Genomic DNA, 19,434 nt, shown 5'->3' with positions numbered 1-19,434 from the left:
ATCTACAGTGAAACAAGAAATTATTTCGTTGAAGGGAAATGTGGATAACAGTTGCGCATAACATTTCATAGTATTCATCGTGTATTTCCACTGCCAATTTCAGTGTTTCACTCCAATTTGCAGCGCAGCGGAGGAAATGAAAGCGGCGGCGCTTCCGCTTCTCCGTCGCGGCGGCGCTCTCTTCTCCACTTGAACTTTACACAGACAGGCCCTAGACCTACCACGCCGGAGAATTGCGACGAGCTTCTTCTAATAATCTTTCTATGGCGGCTAAGAAGGTGCACGAATCGGTGATCTGCAAGGGGCTGATGGAGGAGGTGCAGCGATGGGGCGGCATGAAGCAGACGGGGGTGAGTCTGAGGTACATGATGGAGTTCGGGTCGAGGCCCACGGACCGGAATTTGTTGATCTCCTCTCAGTTCCTCCACAAAGAGCTCCCTATTCGGATTGCGCGCCGTGCTATTGACCTACAAAACCTCCCCTACGGCCTCTCTCTCAAGCCCGCTGTGCTCAAGGTATGCAATTCCGCGCTTTCTTCCTCTTCAATTCCAATTAATTTGCTCTAATTTTGCTTCCTTAACAGGGTAGACATGCTAAGTAACCTCCACTTTACTTTAATCACTCGTTTCTTGTCTTGTCTTGTCGTTCCTTTTTGGGTAATTTTCAATTTTTTTCAGCATGATTCTTTCACGCTCTAGTAATGGCTGCTTTTTGGGCTTCATTGTTGTTTTTTGAGGAAAAAAGTAGTACGGAGTACATTCTACCTGTTTGTTAAAAAGCCCAAAGACCAAAGACGGAACAGAGCATTTAAATATTTATTACTTAGATTCTGTGTTGGTTTCTCTTATTTCTTAGGTGCGAGATTGGTATTTGGAGTCTTTTCGTGACCTTAGATCCTTCCCTGACATAAAGAATATAAATGATGAGAGGGAGTTCACGCAAATGATTAAGATGATCAAGGTGAGGCACAACAATGTTGTTCCTATGATGGCTTTGGGAGTTCAACAGCTCAAGAAAGATCTGAATCCTAAGGTTGGGTATCAGGACCTCGGCGAAATTCACCAGTTCCTCGACCGCTTCTACATGTCAAGAATTGGGATTCGAATGCTTATTGGTTAGTTTAGTTGTGTCTCATTATGTCTGCTTTGTATTCTTTTATACTTAACTCAAGTGAGTTTTCATGCCAGAGTTCTTAATTTTGCTAAAATTACGGGCCTGTTTCTTATTTCTGCCAATCTCAGGGCAGCATGTGGCCTTGCATGATCCCAATCCTCTTCCTGACTGTATTGGGTATATACATACGAAAATGTCACCTGTTGAGGTTGCACAAAATGCCAGTGAAGATGCCCGTTGTATTTGCTTCCGAGAGTATGGCAGTGCACCTGAAGTTAGCATTTATGGAGATCCCAATTTTACTTTCCCGTAAGGCAATTTTTTGTGATATTTCTTCATTTTCATTCTTAGAGTTCATTGTTTTAACTTTTAACTCTCCTTGGTAACTTGTGTTTTGTTCCTTTGTATTAATCTTGTAATCATAATCTGTCATAATTTTATTCGGGTTCTAAAGATAGCTTTACGAATGACACAGGGAAAGAAGTCACAGAAAGTCTCATCTCTTTTGCATTACATTGTTTTTGGTTTTCATAATAGGTATGTCCCAACACATCTACAATTGATGGTGTTTGAATTGGTTAAGAACTCCTTGCGTGCTGTCCAAGAGCGATACATGGACTCGGACAAGGTTGCACCTCCTGTCCGCATAATAGTAGCTGATGGTTTGGAAGATGTTACGATTAAGGCAGGTTCCCTTTTAATATATTTCAAACAATTCATTGCGAGACTTTGATATGGAGACATCAGTTTACTCCATTGATTGTTGTTTACAAAAGAATGTCTAGTAACTACGGAGGAGGTGAATTGCATTAATCTTTTTTCCTCATAGGTTTCCGATGAAGGTGGTGGAATACCAAGAAGTGGCCTTCCTAAAATCTTTACGTATCTCTACAGCACTGCAAGGAACCCATTGGATGAGCTATCAGACCTCGGTACTACTGAGCTGGCAACTCTGTCCCCGTTGGCTGGTTATGGGTATGGGTTGCCAATAAGTCGCTTGTATGCTCGCTACTTCGGGGGAGACCTGCAAATTATCTCCATGGAAGGATATGGTACGCACGCTTTAACACCACGCATCTCATTCATTTCACCACCGACTTTAGCATAACTAATTGTGTTATAAAATGATATGGTGACATTCTTATTGTCCAAAGAATAGTTAGACTAGCATGAAGTTGTTTGTGTTCAAACATTTTGCCTAATCGACATTAATACACTTCACCTGATTTTGGATTTTGCTTTAAAACTGAACATATTTTGCAGGGACAGATGCTTATCTTCACTTGTCACGGCTTGGAGACTCACAGGAGCCATTGCCTTGAGAGTACTACTGCTACTGCTGACACTGGGATTTTTAGCATAATTTAAGTGCTGTAAATATGTTATTTAAGACACCAAGTTGCAACCCTTGTTCACATGGGAAACTCTAATGTTGTAATTGTCAATTTCTCATTGTTGTATGAATTGCTGCTTATATTCAACTTCACAATTATGCCTACTACGGAGTATAATTTGTTGTCCATATTTGTTACAATCAGGTTACAGGTATCATACTTGAAAATCATGCAAGATATATCTATTACAACTAGGTATGTCAAGTTGTCAGTACCTATTACGAAAAGCACCGACCTTAAAAAATGGACTACAAGCTTTTTTTAAGAAAAATGTAGCATTAGTACACAAAATTTTTGACTGTTTCATGTGAAGGCAAATACATATATCATAAGACACATTGTTGAGCCACTATGGTGCTAGAGATTCCTCCCCATATCTATCAAAGCTATGAGGATTCAGTGCCAAGGCGGTTTGACAACGTGAGGGGCCTGAATCAAAGAACATTGATGTTTTGCTTTGCAATGGATGTAACAATCAGTGTCGTCTATGCTTTGCGCGTTTCCTGGACTGTTGGCCTCTTATCTTCCACTTATCTACTCCACCTGGCCGCTTTTGTTCTTCAATCTCCCGGACCTTGCGTTTCCTGAGGACAAGGACATTTAAACGCATTAGTACTTATAGCATGTCGTCTAGTTTGAACTGAAACCAATATTAAGTGCCTTAATTCATCTAATCAATTGTTCTAGCAAGTTGAGAGCATCCCAGATTTAGGTTTGAGAGCTCCTTGTTTGTTATCATTCCTTTTGACACAGTTTTTCGACTTACCTATATTCGACAAGGTTTGTATCAGAAATTAGTTCTTCTGCGAGAGTTGCCTTTCTCTCCTTCTTAGAAAGTCTACTAGAATAGAATTCTGAAGCTGGTTCGATCACAACGCCCACCTGATTCAACAAACACAACTTGTTTATTTGTAACATCCAAAATCAACCACATCAAAAGATAAAGAATCTGCATGGTAATATAGAGTGCATCGTTAACCATTCACTTGCCTGGAAATACTTGGGAAGCGTCTTTGATTTTGAATCACCTTTCTTATAGTGTCTCTTCGGGTCAAAAGCATCCCTCATCTGAAACCACAGAAAGTATCATAGCTCAAAATATCATCCAAGTAATCTTCCAAAAATTGAAATAATCAATTATTATAAAAGTTTGTGAAACAAGCCCTTTCCCATGATGGGGACACAATACCCACACATTTGCAAGAGGTTTCCCTATAGGCTATAGTACTCACTGCTCAGACAGGAGTTCAGAAACAATTTGGTAAGAATACTATCTATTAGATTGCTCGTGATAATGTGTCTCAAACATAGTTATATCCATTACTGTACAAGTAAATTGATCAAACAAGCTGTTTAAGCAAATCAAATTGATTAAACAAGCCACACCACATGACCAAAATGCTAAACTCAATTTCACTCAACACTTCTATACAAGCCAATGGACTTCAAATGCTGAATACATTTGTCAATTTGTTTACTGTAGTTCTAACTCCAGCAATATGGTACAGATTTCATTCTTGACAATAATTTACTTTCATTTGTAATATGCCAATGGATTATCTACCAAAGTGCAATTTTCACAGCAGTGCTCCAATACTACACAACAATAAAATTCGCCTAATTTTACATCTCATTACACACAGACATATAGACGGACGGGAAGAAAGGGAATCAAACACAAAATAGAAGTTAGATAAATGGAAAAATGAAAGGAAGTTTGATCAGATCCCTATGTATAAAGGATTTTGCTATGCAATTTAGCATTCAAAACAATGAATGTATGAATTATTCTTTTAATCATTGCAAACACCTCCCAACACAACAATTTACATTAGTGTATTAATACTTTAACCAAATTTGAGCCAAAAGGCACAATCCCTAATTATTGGCACTCCAATAGAATCTACACTCTCATGCCTGAAAATATTTTACTAAGTAATCCTATCAGAAAAGAGCAAAATTCATCATAGCACAAATATACCATGAAGATAGCCATCAAATCAAATGCATTCTGTATTAAATAAACAAACAGAGAAAAAATATGGCACCTTCAAGAGTTGGAGATCCTTCTTGAGCTCCGGAGTAATGTTCGGGGCAGGCATGTCAAACCTATTGCAAAAGCGAAACCAGCATTAATTAAGGAGAACTTTCAGACTATTCCTAATCATAATTAGTAGTCCATGAATGAGATGAGCTAAGCGAGAAAGTAGGGGGGAAAGGGAAGGGGAATACCAATTCTTGCCGGCAGTGTCTTTGACCTCTTTCCGGAGTAACTTTTTGAGCTTTTTGGGATCACTGGGCGGCACATAGAGGCCGTCGATGAGTTCTGAACGTGGCCTGTAGAGGGCGGAGCTGGTTTCAGGAGACTGGGAATGATGCGGCTTCGGTTTGGCGGCGGATGCTGGAAGGCCAGGTAGCTTCGGTTCCCACGTAAGGCCGATGATAGGGTTTGGTTCCGCCATGGGAGATCTCGAGAGAGCTTTGGGGAGAAGGGAAAGAGAATTGATTTTCTTATGCGCCCAAATGTAGGGCTTTGCCCCAAAAGGATTTTGTGCTACACTTCTGCTGCTGCTTTGGGCCTAGTGAAAAATACATTTCTACCCTTATTTACTTATTTATTTTAGGAAAAATAATGACATATTTTGTTCATTCGTTGAGTTATAGGCCATTGTCCGGTTTAGTTTTAGTCTATCAATTATTTTTGAATAATGATTTTAGTATAATGTTTGGGAATGGAATTCTTTTTTTTTTTTTTCTTTGAGTTTGTAGGAGATTAGAGTATATCAAGTAGAGGTGTTGAGTTCAATAATAATAAGTTTTGAACTTTAAACTCATGTACCTTGCCCTAAAGATCGGTAGGAGAGGTATATTATGAATAATGTCTCAATTAATTTACAGGTCTTGTATCCTTAACAAAGCAAATTTTTTATACATCATTTTTTTTGTGGATTCGAATCTTGCACCTTACATTAGGACTTTGTTAGGAAACCATGCCAACTATGTTGTAGAATAACTTTGGAGTAGAGATGGCAACGGAGTGGGGTGGGACTGAAAAATGGGGTCCCCGTCCCCGAAATTCCTCCCCATTCCCTGTCCCGTTCTCTGGGGGTGGGGAATTCCTGCGAGGATTTTTTTGAATTATGTCAGTTTAAAGAAAATTAATAAAACAATATTGTCCACTACCGTCAGTGAGACTCGATTCATGATTTTCTCTCCCAAATTTGATCCTGTGACCAATTAAGCTGCCCATGCTAACATTATTGACATTACCGTGTTTTCCGTTCCCATGCAACCTAGATGCTAGATTGCCAATATAATGTTCTCATCATCTCAATTCTCAAGTCCACAAAAGAACACAGTTGGTGCTAATACCTCAATTAGTATTGACCTCAATTAGAATTCCTACCTTAAAGGAGATCCATCAAAACATCCTTATAAGACAATCCCACCAACCCAATCCTCAATCATCAAACCTAATTAATAATCCCAAAACATTACCTAATAAACATGCAGGGTGGCAAATATGCTAGTCTTCTCTTCCTTGTATGCATCGCAATTGGCGCTTCCATGGCCATGGCCGACGCCCCTACCGCCGAGGGCGGTGAAAGCGAAAGCGAAAACAAAACCGAAAACGTTGACCTGACGACGAGCACAAAGCTTCTGTCCGGCTTTACAGGCGGCGCCGGCGGCACTCAGAGAGGACTTCCTGTGGTAGGGTTTAATCTTTTGGATCCTTTAGGGTTCCATAAGCACAGTAGGGATATCGTTCAAGCGGCGATTAAACTCCCCAGGCCGAAGGATTATATCCTGTCGTTTATGCGCGTCTCTGCGGAGCAGTTTAGGGGAGCGATAAACAATGTGGCGGAGATGGCGAAACAGGCGGACGATTCGTTGAATAAAATGGCGGTGGATGATTGTAAGGAGCTGTTGAATGACGCCATTGATGAGCTTCAGGAATCCTTGTCGTCCGTCAGCGATTGTCCGATCAAGTTACTGATGCAGATATTAGTTGATCTCAAAAATTGGCTTAGCGCCGTTCTCACTTACTCCAATACTTGCATTGATGGATTCAGTAATCCGAATCTTCAATCCAACATTCATAATTTCCTTAAAGCTTCCACTCTGCACGCCGGTCAGGCGCTCTCCGTCGTCACCGTTATCCCGCAGATCCTCGCCGGATTAAAAATCCACGGCCACGGCCACGGCCATGCGAACATGGGCGCCTCCGGCGGGGTAGGCTTCGGAGCACACATGGGCGGCGGCGGCCATGGAGGTTTCGGTGGAATGGGTGGAGGCGGCGGCGGCGGTCATGGAGGGTTTGGTGGAATGGGCGGCGGCGGCGGCCATGGAGGGTTCGGTGGAATGGGGGGCGGCGGCGGCCATGGAGGGTTTGGTGGAATGGGTGGCGGCGGCGGCGGCCAACAGTTCCCGATGTGGATGCCGAGAGCCGACCGGAGATTATTAATGTCAAAGCAGGGAGGAGGACCCGGCCGCGGCGGCGTAGAGCTGCGACCGAACGCGGTGGTGGCGAAAGACGGCAGCGGACAATTCACCACCATAACCGACGCTCTGGCCGCGTATAAACCCAAGAAGAACGATAATTCCACGAGACACGTCATCTACGTAAAAGCCGGAGTTTATAACGAAGACATTCTTGTCCAAAAGAAACAAATTAATCTCTTCATGTACGGAGATGGGCCCCGCAAGACGGTTATAACGGGCAAAAAGTGCTTCCGAGATGGCGTATCCACGTTCCGAACCGCGCCTTTTTCGGTGGTGGGTAACGGCTTCATCTGCAAATCCATGGGATTCGAGAACACGGCGGGGCCGGAGGGGCATCAGGCGGTGGCGCTGCGAGTCCAATCGGACATGTCGGCGTTCTACAACTGCAGAATGGACGGTTACCAGGACACTTTATACGCGCACACGCACCGCCAATTCTACAGCAACTGCGTCATCTCCGGCACGATCGATTTCATCTTCGGCGACGCGGCGGCGGTGTTCCAGGACTGCACGATCGTGGTGCGGAAGCCGATGGACAATCAGAAGAACATCGTGACGGCGCACGGACGGACGCATTTCGCGGAGCCGACGGGGCTGGTGATCCAGAACTGCCAGTTCGTGGCGGAGGACGGTCTGATTGCGAAGAAGGCGCAGATTAAGTCGTACCTGGGGAGGCCGTGGAAGCCGTACTCGAGAACGGTGATAATGGAGTCTACGATCGGGGATTTCATCGATCCGGAAGGGTGGATGCCGTGGACCGGAACCCTAGGGCTTGATACTCTGTATTATGCGGAGTACAGGAACCGCGGCCCGGCGGCGGATACGTCGAGGAGGGTGAATTGGAAGGGGTATCACGTGCTGAGGAACTCCAAGGAAGCTATGAAGTTCACCGTTGATCCATTTATTCAAGGAAGCGAGTGGCTTCCGGCCACCGGAGCGCCATTCTTCGTCGGCCTGAAAGCCGCCAAGTAAAAATTAAGCTAAGTTTCATGACTAGTATAGATAGACGACTATAGAATATGAATGTATGTATAATGTATGTATGTATGTTTCTCCGACATCTGAGACGACAGACAATGAGTTGTCCGATGTTGTTGACTAGTGTTGCCTTTGGTTGTTGTAATATAGTAATATAGTTTCCTGAAATAAAATCGACTGTGCAGTTTGTTATCATCTTTCAAACATTTGTTGATAAAACCTAAGGACTAAATTGCATAACTGGCAAAAATTAAGGAATGAAAGTATAATTCTCCCTTGTTAAGAAATAGGGGGAACTGCTATCACTGGGGAAAAGGAGCAATATAAACACAATTCCTTACACAAATTAAACATGACTGCAAGAATTCAGTTTCTAATTGATAAATTAAGCCCTGATTTTGGACAACAAAAAGAAAGAACTAACATTTTCAGCAATAGCCACTCTAACCCATTGTTATAAAAGAAAAGAAGTAATGGCTAATCACCTCATGTATTTTTATGAGCTATTATAAATCAACCAATCTCTATATGTCAAATTAGAAACAAAAGTATCACAGTAACAACCACTTCAGCCTCCTATTTTAACCCCAAAAGAAACAAAGCCAAAAATTTCCCAATCAATCGGCAGCCATGAATGGATCCGCATCACCAAGGTCGGCGATCAATGGTTCCAAATCTTCAGGATTTTCATCTTCTGGGGTAAAGTAAGTAGGGAAGGGAAGAATGGATGTATCTGGTTTCTTGAAAACCGAATCCTTTATAAAAACAAAGTTCCCTTCAGCACCTGGAACCTGAAAACATTAAGTAACAAATCTGAAAATTGTCCAGATAAGAACTCCAAAATAAAAGGCATTTTTGGCATCAGTGTCAATTGTTTTGTTTTTTCAAGGCGCACTTAGAACTTTTGGGAATTTCCCATAAAACAGTTTTCAGGAATAATCAAAGAAGTACTTCTATTGTATTTTGAAGATCAGTGTGGTATCTATTTCCTGAACTGACATCTAAAAATATATCACCATTGAGAGATCAAGATCTCATGGTTCATAATGCACTGCCATAATTTATAATTGATTATCAAAAATTCAAAATATGCCTATTCAGGGGTTTACTATCTGCATTATGTTGTCCAGAAGTATTTACTTCAATGGCACTTTGGAGTGGCACTGCCTAGTAGAATTGAAAAAGGGGGAGCACAAACAGGGAAAGGGGCAGCTGTGGTAATCCTTGAGAGGGAATTACTTGTGATCAGAGAAAATGTGAGCTGGTTAGGGGCTAGAGAAAGAGAAGACTTAAATAGGTTTCAGAGGTAGGGCTGTTGGGAATTAGGAAGATTTTTAGCACAGGCAGAGGGAAGGGAAAACGTTTAGTTCACTCTGTCGGTGTGGAGAGCTTTCATGGCAGGTTAGAATTCATAATAAAGGGGTGCAAAATCAATCATATTTAGTATCAATACAAGTATGCAGGAGAAATGAACAAGTTAGGTTCTGAAGACTTTTATAAAGGATTGAAGATGTAGAAAAACATACTTGGCCTTTCACCCACATCAAGTTTCTTGCAGGATCAATTTTGTAAACCCAAACATTTTTCACTGTTCTTTGCACTCCACCCATTCTCCCAGGCATCTTTTTGCCTTTGAATACCTGTTGAGAAAAGAAATGGCAAAAGTAAGCACATTGCACAGTAAAACTATATCCGAACCAAAGGTCTGAAGAACTAGAATATTCAAATAGCAGACTATTCAACAATGTTACGCAAAAGTTCATTATTATGAGCTTTTATCTAATGGAGGTCTTATGTCCTAAACTCCTAAATGCCAACAGACCAGCTGCTCCTAAAGTAGCCAATGACTTAGACCAACATGGCCTTGCAATACTAACCAAAAAGTCTGCTTAGAGTATCAGCTCTTTTCACTAGGGAGAGAGAGAATTGAAGTCCCAGGTTCCAAAGTCTCTCACCCTCCCTCCCTCACTCTTCCTCTATCCTCAATTCTAGATACACACAATAGGCAAGGGCAACAGGAGGAGGTTGATTATTTTGCTTTCTTGTAGGAAATGACCCTTTTTGTTCAACCTATGCCACTCATTGATCCATACCTAATTCAGATAACTATTGGCAAGCACCTTTTACAACTAAAAATTGCTCATTAAGGTACCTCCAAACACCTTTTTGTGCTAATGCAGTGAGGGCATAATCCAGGTGTAGGCTTCTATGAAGTCATCACTTACCACTTATATTTGGAAAAAAAAAAAAAAAAAAAAAAAGGAAGTAATATGGAGGCATAACATTAAAAAATCCCTCAACAGTATTGATAACACCCAATTGGTATATAAATTGACTAAATATGAAAGCGTGGGTAGGGTAGTAACTCTAAATCCAAAAATGTCACTTGAACTTAGGATTTTATAAATTGCCCTCAAGGATGGGAAAAAAGTTAAATAATGTGATATTCAAATACTATCCAGAAATCACGAAACACAGTTCCAGTACATGAATATATGTCTATATAACTATATATGTCTGTGTGCACAACTGTAAAAGCTAAAATGAAAGGTTTAATGTAAACAAAGGTGACTGACCTTTCCAGGAGCATCTCTCTGACCAGTAGACCCTATACTCCGATGGGATAATGATGCACCATGAGATGCAGGCATACCCTTGAACCCGTGTCTTTTCATCCCACCCTAAATATAGAGCATATAAAAGAAATTTCATTTTAACAGGTCTGATCCTCCTGAAGAATATAATAAACACTTGTTCTGAACAAATATATAGTGATCCAAAGATCATTTATGCAGATCACAAGGGCAAAGAGTCCTTAGAAAAATAAGAAGGCATACTAATAGCCAGTATCCGTAAGCATATCAAAATGCAAGCAAGAAATAGTAGTACTATTCCAGAGCAAATAACAGGCAAAAACAGCTTGAAATGCCACATATGCGATATACCAAAAGAATGAGTAAGCTTAGCTTCAATCTTGCTTTCAAAGAGAGGAAAACAATCTTAATAAATGCCAAGTGCAACAGACAGATAAAAGATGGCCATTTACCTGGAAACCTTTGCCTCTCGTAATGCCAGTGACATCAACATACTGACCAGGAACAAAATGGCGGACATCAATGGAAGTCCCTACGGGAAGAAGGCCATCCTCAGTAACAGGGAATTCCCTTAACTTCCTTTTCATGGGCACCCCTTGAGCTCTAAAGTGACCTACTTCAGGCTTGGTCAAATGCTTCTCCTTCTTGTGGCTGCATCCAATCTAGTTAAGGCAATGCATTAGAATGTGAGCAATCAACATATTTAACCAAATGCAACTTAACCCAGTTTCTACATGGCATGGAATGTGCTTCTTTCTTTCTTTCTTTCTTTCTTTCTTTCTTTTTTTTTTTTTTTCCAGTTTCAATGTAGTATCCTACTAAGCACAAAGCACAAAGAGTAGAATGAAATGTGCTTAATTTGCAGTATTATTTCATTCTAATTGCTAGACAAGATACTTGAAAACAAGTAGGAAAATAACAAATTTTCTACCTTCTTATACATACTATACTTCATCATAAGCTCGATCAGTTCAAATATCAAATATTAAAAGAGTATTATCGCGAAGCGAACCTGGAGAGCTGAGATGCCTTCCTTTTCGGGCGTTTTCACCTGCGAAACAATGTTATCATCCAGCCAGAGAACAGAGATGGGAACACGAGCGCCCCATTTATCCCAGAGAGCGGTCATTCCACATTTGATGGCGATGGCGCCGGTGCGTTTGGATTGGTGAGTCATGACTCGCGGCTTTGCCTCGATAATCCGATCGGATACCTCCGCCTCGACAGCATCGGTGCTCAATGCTCTCCACGGCTGCTGCGGACGTGTAGCGGCCGCCCTATGACCGATCGAGAGCAGCCGGAGACGAGAAAGGAGCCCTCCTCTCGAAGCCGCCGACATTAGAGAGATAGTCGATTGTGTTCTTTTCCGACTGTATAGGCGGCGGCAGTATTATAGGAGGTGCAGTAGATTCATGGTACAATCAAATGCGAAGGTAGTATTGCTGGGAAATGGCGATGCGCAGAGCAAAGGGGAAGCGGGCGGGAGTGACAAAGGCGAAGGGTGTAGGGTTTTGGACAGATGATTGTGTGTTGCGCTGCTCTTGCGTGTTACCGTGCAACCTACATCGTGTGATGCCACGTGACTATCATTTACGAGTATGTCCTTGACTGGGTTTTATTTTTATTTTTATTTTTTCTTGACTGGTTCATTCTCTATTCTGGGAACTAAAAATATGACTTCTTTAAAATATATATATATATATATATATATATATATATATATATATAATTTGTGCTGGTTTATTTTTCAAAAAATATTTTTTTTTTTAGTGTTTGGTTGTATTTTAGAAATTTTTTTGTTGTGCTTCGTTCATTTTTCAAAAAATGAGCAGAATTGTATAATTCAACATTTTTATGATTTTGTTTAGATTTAAGAGCATTTATAATAAGATAGTTTGAATTTAGCTTTTGGTTCTGCTAACAATAAAATGTAGCTCAAACTTGTTTCTGGAACGTTTAGATATAATGATAAAATTTTTATTTATTCCCCGAGGCTTCTGTAATAAATAAATGTGTTATAAACTTCAATTCACTTTCAATTCTAAGCTTTTCATCTCTGGCCCTAGCGATTGTCGTCGGGCAGATCCGGCCAATTCAACTATCCCTGCGACTGCGAGCATATTATCAAAATATTCCATTACCTAGATTGTTATTCGTGGCTTGTTGAGATTGCTTGATTAGAGCTTTAGTATGTTGGTGTTTGTCCTTGAATCGGTTGATGGCTTGTGAAAGGGCATCTCTCCTAGTCTCCTGCATTATTGAGTTTTATTACAATGAGTAATTCATTGTAAAATATTTGTTATTATAATCTTTTTCATTAAAAATATAAAATTCAAACCGTGAACACATCAATTTGAACAACACATGAATTGTCTATTTTTGAAACAACTAAAGTAGAGTACTACGGAGTATATTTGTTAGCCCCTCTCCACTACGGAGGAAAAACCAAACGTATTCTGGGAGCTCAAGTGGAGAATCTAAAACAGCACTCATTATGGAATTGATTGACAATATTACCAAGGCAAGCAAGCCTGCATATTCGGATTTGCCAATTGCGTGAAACATACTCGTGAAGTAAAATAGGGAATGATAATTTACTAGGAAACCAAAGAATCTAGAGTAATGAATGCATAAAATATTGGAGAATCAAAGTGGCCCTGCTGTTTTGTAAACTTGAAGTGACATACATTCGACTGTATTGCCATTTGCCACCCCAAGTGGATAATCATAACATAGGATATCTATGCGCAATTCTCGGAAAATTCACATGTATACTTCAAATATCAAATAATCCACAATGCAATATATCATTCATTACCAAAAAGAAAAAATACTCAATATATACTTTCTTTTCATTCATAGCAGGCTTGAATTTATTGTTTGATGACAGAGTTGGATATGCAATTGGCAACTGGTAGCAAAAGTTACCAAGAGATAGGTAAATCAAATGAACTAAATACAAAGCTCTCTTCTCTCTATTTTCTAATAATTGGATGGATATATGCTCTCCATTCCATATTTCCATTTGTACACTTCTATAAAAAAAATATATATTGTTCTGGATTAACAAAACTATTTGCAAAAAGAAAAAAAAAAATAATTATTTAGTTGTCGCTGCAGTCTGTTGCTGTCTCAGCATCGTCTGATTGAGTACTAAACTCAGAGAACTCGGTTGTCAGGAGCTCTTGACTACGGGAGACACCCAAATCATTGGATAACTTTTTACACAACTGCAAGACCATGTAATATTTGTGTGTCTAAGTGCATGGTAGGAGAAAATAAAAATAAAAATAATGATAGAGCTTATGAGGGACTTGGATCAGGTTTGTGGGTTAAATATCAGTGGTTAGGATTTAGGAACAAAAGGCATCTAACACTCGGCTGGAAAGTGAAGGAAGAAAAGGTTGTTAAGGAGTACCTGTCTATACACGGCAGTGTCACCATAGGATTTCCGTAACTCTACAACGTACAAGGAAGGGCTGATTTCAAAGACCTGCCATGATTTGCGTAAAGGGAAAACTACGGTCATGATTTTGCAGGTTAGGCATCAACCATAATTTAAGATGAATTTCTCAAATTCTACTTACTTCTGCGGCTACTGAGAGACTTCCGGGGCACTTTTGAACTTTGTGCTGCTTTTGGGTCACTTTCAGCTAAATAAATGCAGATACAAACCAGTTTAGCAGAAAATAAGAAAGTTGCTTGTCCTAAATATGAATATTGAAATTGGAGTACAAGAGGATCAGTTTTTTTGGGGGAAAAAACAATGTTATGCAAGCACTACAAGTATAATGAATATCTGCAGAAAATTACTAACCTTTCCATTCTTTCTTTGGACTTGGAATCCCATATTTATTACTGTATTTTCAATCCTCACAAGCAACTCCTTTGGAGAAAGGTTAGATGTAAATCTGATCTTCCTTTCGGAGACATCCTGAAACAAATCAACCAAGGTTCCCACATTTTATAACTAAGTTCCCATATACCACAGCACAAAAATTAAAGATTTTGGTCTTCCTAGGATCACTCTTACCTCTTTCTCAAAAAATCCAGAAAGATCTAAACAGGAAGACATTCCTATCAGCTGAAAAGCATTAATAAGTGTTGGTGGTGATTCTGGATCTCTTTCTCCATCAAGTGGCTGAAAGAAAACAAACTTCAGTGGTCATGTGTAACAAATCATATAAACCAACATAAAGAATAAACTAAGTTCAATTTCATACCGCTTCATTTACAGTTGGGATTTCATTATCTATATATGCATCATCATCCTCATCTTCTTCTTCTTCATCAGGATTTGCAGGATTGTAGCCTGGTTTAAACCACTGGTGTTCTTTGATCTCTGAAATTGTAATACGAGTACTAGGGTTGGGATCAAGTATCCTCTTTATGAGGTCCCGTGCCCCTGGAGATAGTGACTTTGGTATATGAGCATCTCCCTTGAATATCTGATTGATTTCCCTCAAAAGTTAGTAAAGGTCCTGGAAGATCTTAATTAATTATGTTTTATGTGAAATAATAGTACCAACCTTTTGATACAGTACTGCTAGATTTCTATCATCAAAGGGTAAATACCCTGTAAGAATAACATATAAGATGACACCGATTGACCAGGTATCTGAGGTGGCACCATCATATCCTCTGTTTGAAAGAATTTCAGGCGCAACATAGTTGGGACTTCCGCATGTTGTGTGCAGCAACCCATCATCCTATACTTGTATGCAGAAAACAAGTAAGCAAACTTAATGGAGGAAAAACAATGGCAAGTGAAGAAGAAAAAACTGGACTAAAGTTCATATACAATACCCTAAAATGTTGAGGCAATGCACTGAGGCCAAAATCTGTAACCTTAATGATCCCGTTCTCATCAACCAGCACATTTTCTAGCTGCATTTTTATAAGGGAATCAAGAGAATAATATATATAGGTATCCTTTGAAGGAAAATTGTAAAGAATTATGAGAAGTGAACAATGAAATCATCTGGAAGTTCTTCTGAACTGTGTAAAGTACTAAAGTAACAAAGCTTTACAATTAGAAAACGAAGTAATACCTTAAGATCTCTGTGGAAAACTCCTTTGCTGTGACAGTAGCTGACACCATCAATCAATTGCTGGAAGAGCTTCCTGCCTTCTACCTCAGGCAGTTTGCCTTTGGATACCTAAGGCAAACAGAAGAGAGAATATTAGTCACAAGAAGAACAGGAACATCTCAGATTTACTTCACTATAACTTAGTAGAAAAAAACAATGTACTTACAATTCTGTCAAACAACTCTCCCCCATTGACGTATTCTAGGACCATACATATCTTGGTTTTGCTTGCCAAGACCTGGTTATTCATTGATGTGAGTGAGAATAGGCCATTTGGTCAGATAAAATTTCACACAAAGGTCTTATGTTAAAATCCCATGGTTTGCCGCAACATGGCCTTAGTCCCCCATAACAGGACATAACAGCTATAAATTGTCTTTCCAAAAAAAAAAAAACAGCTATAAATTGTAATATCACTATGAAAAAAAAAAAAAAAACTGGTGGATCTGTGGAGATCCCATTGAATACAATCACCAAAGTGATGTTTTCAGTGATTGGTTCATTCATGGCAAGAGCCAAGATGGCCCACCTTCCACTATCAGAGCTGAGGTGGGACCAACAGCAATTCTGGCATCAATTGCTAAGTAGAAGTCTAGCAGGGACCAAAGATGGGTAATAATTGGAAAAAAATTAGATTTAAATAATTGTTTGAAATATGTAGGATTCCACCCAATAGATCTGAGAAAGGGAAATTATATCCATAAAATTAATTTCAGATTTTTTAATATTTAAGAAACTAAAACAAAAACTTTATCCTTAACTAATAAAGTAGAAGTATTAATAGCACCTAGTATACTTTTTTTTTTTTTTTTTTTTTTGAAAACAGCACCTAGTATACTTTTTTTTTTTTTTTCATAGTGATATTACAATTTATAGCTGTTTTTTTTTTTTTGGAAAGACAATTTATAGCTGTTTTTTTTTTTTTGGAAAGACAATTTATAGCTGTTTTTTTTTTTTTGGAAAGACAATTTATAGCTGTTTTTTTTTTTTTGGAAAGACAATTTATAGCTGTTTTTTTTTTTTTGGAAAGACAATTTATAGCTGTTTTTTTTTTTTTGGAAAGACAATTTATAGCTGTTTTTTTTTTTTTGGAAAGACAATTTATAGCTGTTTTTTTTTTTTTGGAAAGACAATTTATAGCTGTTTTTTTTTTTTTGGAAAGACAATTTATAGCTGTTTTTTTTTTTTTGGAAAGACAATTTATAGCTGTTTTTTTTTTTTTGGAAAGACAATTTATAGCTGTTTTTTTTTTTTTGGAAAGACAATTTATAGCTGTTTTTTTTTTTTTGGAAAGACAATTTATAGCTGTTTTTTTTTTTTTGGAAAGACAATTTATAGCTGTTTTTTTTTTTTTGGAAAGACAATTTATAGCTGTTTTTTTTTTTTTGGAAAGACAATTTATAGCTGTTTTTTTTTTTTTGGAAAGACAATTTATAGCTGTTTTTTTTTTTTTGGAAAGACAATTTATAGCTGTTTTTTTTTTTTTGGAAAGACAATTTATAGCTGTTTTTTTTTTTTTGGAAAGACAATTTATAGCTGTTTTTTTTTTTTTGGAAAGACAATTTATAGCTGTTTTTTTTTTTTTGGAAAGACAATTTATAGCTGTTTTTTTTTTTTTGGAAAGACAATTTATAGCTGTTTTTTTTTTTTTGGAAAGACAATTTATAGCTGTTTTTTTTTTTTTGGAAAGACAATTTATAGCTGTTTTTTTTTTTTTGGAAAGACAATTTATAGCTGTTTTTTTTTTTTTGGAAAGACAATTTATAGCTGTTTTTTTTTTTTTGGAAAGACAATTTATAGCTGTTTTTTTTTTTTTGGAAAGACAATTTATAGCTGTTTTTTTTTTTTTGGAAAGACAATTTATAGCTGTTTTTTTTTTTTTGGAAAGACAATTTATAGCTGTTTTTTTTTTTTTGGAAAGACAATTTATAGCTGTTTTTTTTTTTTTTGAAAACAGCACCTAGTATACTTTTTTTTTTTTTTTTTTTTTTGAAAACAGCACCTAGTATACTTCATCACACAGAGTGGTAGAAAATGTATAAGCTATGTAAAGTTTATAGAGTTAGAATAACCATAGCAGTTCCAAAAGTCAAATATTCTTGCTAATACTTCACAACTCTAAAAATTTAAGAGGCACATAAACCTGAATATGTTTTAAAATCTGCTCAGATAAAGCAGAACAATACAAAAAGTGGTGGAAAAGTTGGGGTAGAAACTGGAAACAATTGTCTTATAAGTAACAGGAAAAAACAACAAAAAGAAAAAGTAGAATAAAAGAGAGATGAATTTTAAACATTCTTATATATTTCTTATATTTCATTAGCGTGTACGCCTCTAATATTCCTATCTAGAACAGGGCAAAGACAGATTAGTATGGCTCTAAGAAAAACATTTACCTCGTGCAACCTGACAACATTTGGATGCTTGAGAAGTTTCAAAGTCCCGATCTCTCTCTTTATCTGCAGATACAAGCAGACAAGGAATTGTAATTAACAGTTCTTAAACTACATTAAATATTTTCTAGTTTTCGCCTAAACGAAAGGAATATTAGCCGAATTCTTTGATCATTGATGCGAATCCGAATCAAGCAAGCATAGCTTACAGGAAAAAGAATTTAAAGGAAAGCAACAGTGTATATGCGATGAGCAAGTGGGAACCATATGTACAAGAAAGGGCTAATCCTTGCTTAAATCGGAGGGAAACATAAATCTCGGAAACTAGCACGAACCATTAGTTCAAATATAAACTTAATTAATCATTTCACCAATCACGACCTCACAATTTCATCTCTATCGCATATGAATTCCGTTAAAAAAATGACAAAAACATATAATCTTCGTATCGGTATCGAAATGGAACCTGATCGGTTATGCGTAGGTCAAGGATGCGGTTCTTCTCGAGGATTTTAACGGCGAAGGACCTGCCGGAGTCGACGTGGCGCGCGTACTTGACTTTTCCGAAGTTTCCTTCACCTAGAGTCCTCCCCAGCTCGTACCTCCCCAATCGCATTCCTTTACTCGGCGCCGCTTTAGGCGACACTCCACCGTTCGCCGCCGGCTGCCTCTCTAGACCTTTAGCATCTAGCACCATTCCCTCCCCGCGAATTCCGGTCTCCGATCACTCCAAAACCTTCTAGAATCCGAGCTACAAATCTCTCACTCTCCGCTTATTTGTTTCAGGAAGATATATATGTTAGAGAGAGAGAGAGAGAGAGAGACGGAAAAAGATCAACTGTAACTCTCTTCGCCGGACAGTCTGGTTTTTTCTGATATACGAGAGTGGTTCACCTATCTGAACCCGTTATATATATAAACGTGCGGGAAAGCGGGTAACGTGGACCGGGTCCCATCCGGGACCCGGTTCGACTATTTTTTTCTGCATGTTGCAACCCGCGTTTGTTAGTCCTTCATCCAATCATCCTTTATCCATTCCACCTCTTTAAATAAATGTAATTATAATTATAATTATAGAAAATGAATAAATGATAAGTACACTTTTACAACATAAAAATAAAGTAAATGTTATATTCATTTATAGTAATAATAATTTTACAATTTATTTTCACGACTTAGATTTAATTTTTTTTAAAGAGTGCACGACTTAGATTTAATTTTTTAAAAGAGTGTAAAAAGTTAATATTTTAAATTCATCGAACATACTAATTTTTTTTTTAAACATCGAATATACTATTTGATTCAACAAATATTGTACTATTCATTGCCTCGTTGAACTTCAAGGGGCTTGATGGATAGAGTACTAAGG

The 19,434-nt window shown here is 38.4% G+C and overlaps 5 protein-coding genes across 5 annotated transcripts; 2 read left to right on the top strand and 3 right to left on the bottom strand.

Moving 5' to 3' along the window:
- The first annotated feature begins 263 nt into the window (after nt 1-263).
- On the top strand, nt 264-2,611 carry LOC116002151 (pyruvate dehydrogenase (acetyl-transferring) kinase, mitochondrial). The gene is made up of 6 exons (XM_031242206.1): nt 264-515; nt 856-1,114; nt 1,242-1,422; nt 1,651-1,798; nt 1,943-2,165; nt 2,377-2,611. The coding sequence occupies exons 1-6, from the start codon at nt 264-266 to the stop codon at nt 2,433-2,435; spliced, it is 1,122 nt and encodes a 373-aa protein (XP_031098066.1). The 3' UTR covers nt 2,436-2,611.
- A 132-nt stretch (nt 2,612-2,743) lies between these two features.
- LOC116002152 (rRNA-processing protein fcf2-like) lies at nt 2,744-5,050 on the bottom strand. Its single transcript, XM_031242207.1, has 5 exons — nt 4,740-5,050; nt 4,556-4,616; nt 3,498-3,575; nt 3,274-3,389; nt 2,744-3,091 (listed from the first exon to the last, which is right to left on the bottom strand). Exons 1-5 carry the CDS (start codon nt 4,967-4,969, stop codon nt 2,983-2,985), a joined length of 594 nt encoding a protein of 197 aa, XP_031098067.1. The 5' UTR covers nt 4,970-5,050; the 3' UTR covers nt 2,744-2,982.
- Nucleotides 5,051-5,878: 828 nt separating this feature from the next.
- Nucleotides 5,879-8,192, top strand: LOC116001432 (probable pectinesterase/pectinesterase inhibitor 13). Its single transcript, XM_031241311.1, has one exon. The coding sequence runs from the start codon at nt 6,015-6,017 to the stop codon at nt 7,980-7,982; it is 1,968 nt and encodes a 655-aa protein (XP_031097171.1). The 5' UTR covers nt 5,879-6,014; the 3' UTR covers nt 7,983-8,192.
- Nucleotides 8,193-8,304: 112 nt separating this feature from the next.
- LOC116003161 (50S ribosomal protein L3-2, mitochondrial) lies at nt 8,305-12,086 on the bottom strand. The gene is made up of 5 exons (XM_031243327.1): nt 11,595-12,086; nt 11,035-11,244; nt 10,565-10,669; nt 9,515-9,628; nt 8,305-8,779 (listed from the first exon to the last, which is right to left on the bottom strand). Exons 1-5 carry the CDS (start codon nt 11,919-11,921, stop codon nt 8,606-8,608), a joined length of 930 nt encoding a protein of 309 aa, XP_031099187.1. The 5' UTR covers nt 11,922-12,086; the 3' UTR covers nt 8,305-8,605.
- Nucleotides 12,087-13,411: 1,325 nt separating this feature from the next.
- LOC116003160 (CBL-interacting serine/threonine-protein kinase 1) lies at nt 13,412-18,958 on the bottom strand. The gene is made up of 12 exons (XM_031243326.1): nt 18,532-18,958; nt 18,069-18,131; nt 15,839-15,910; nt 15,634-15,741; nt 15,389-15,469; nt 15,112-15,291; nt 14,806-15,030; nt 14,616-14,723; nt 14,400-14,516; nt 14,170-14,235; nt 14,001-14,075; nt 13,412-13,812 (listed from the first exon to the last, which is right to left on the bottom strand). Exons 1-12 carry the CDS (start codon nt 18,760-18,762, stop codon nt 13,687-13,689), a joined length of 1,452 nt encoding a protein of 483 aa, XP_031099186.1. The 5' UTR covers nt 18,763-18,958; the 3' UTR covers nt 13,412-13,686.
- Between the last annotated feature and the right edge of the window lie 476 nt (nt 18,959-19,434).

Source organism: Ipomoea triloba, chromosome 13 (genome assembly GCF_003576645.1).
Source record: "Ipomoea triloba cultivar NCNSP0323 chromosome 13, ASM357664v1".
Lineage (NCBI taxonomy): Eukaryota > Viridiplantae > Streptophyta > Magnoliopsida > Solanales > Convolvulaceae > Ipomoea > Ipomoea triloba.
Note: the sequence above shows the minus strand (reverse complement) of the source record. Positions and strands in the feature narration are given on the sequence as shown.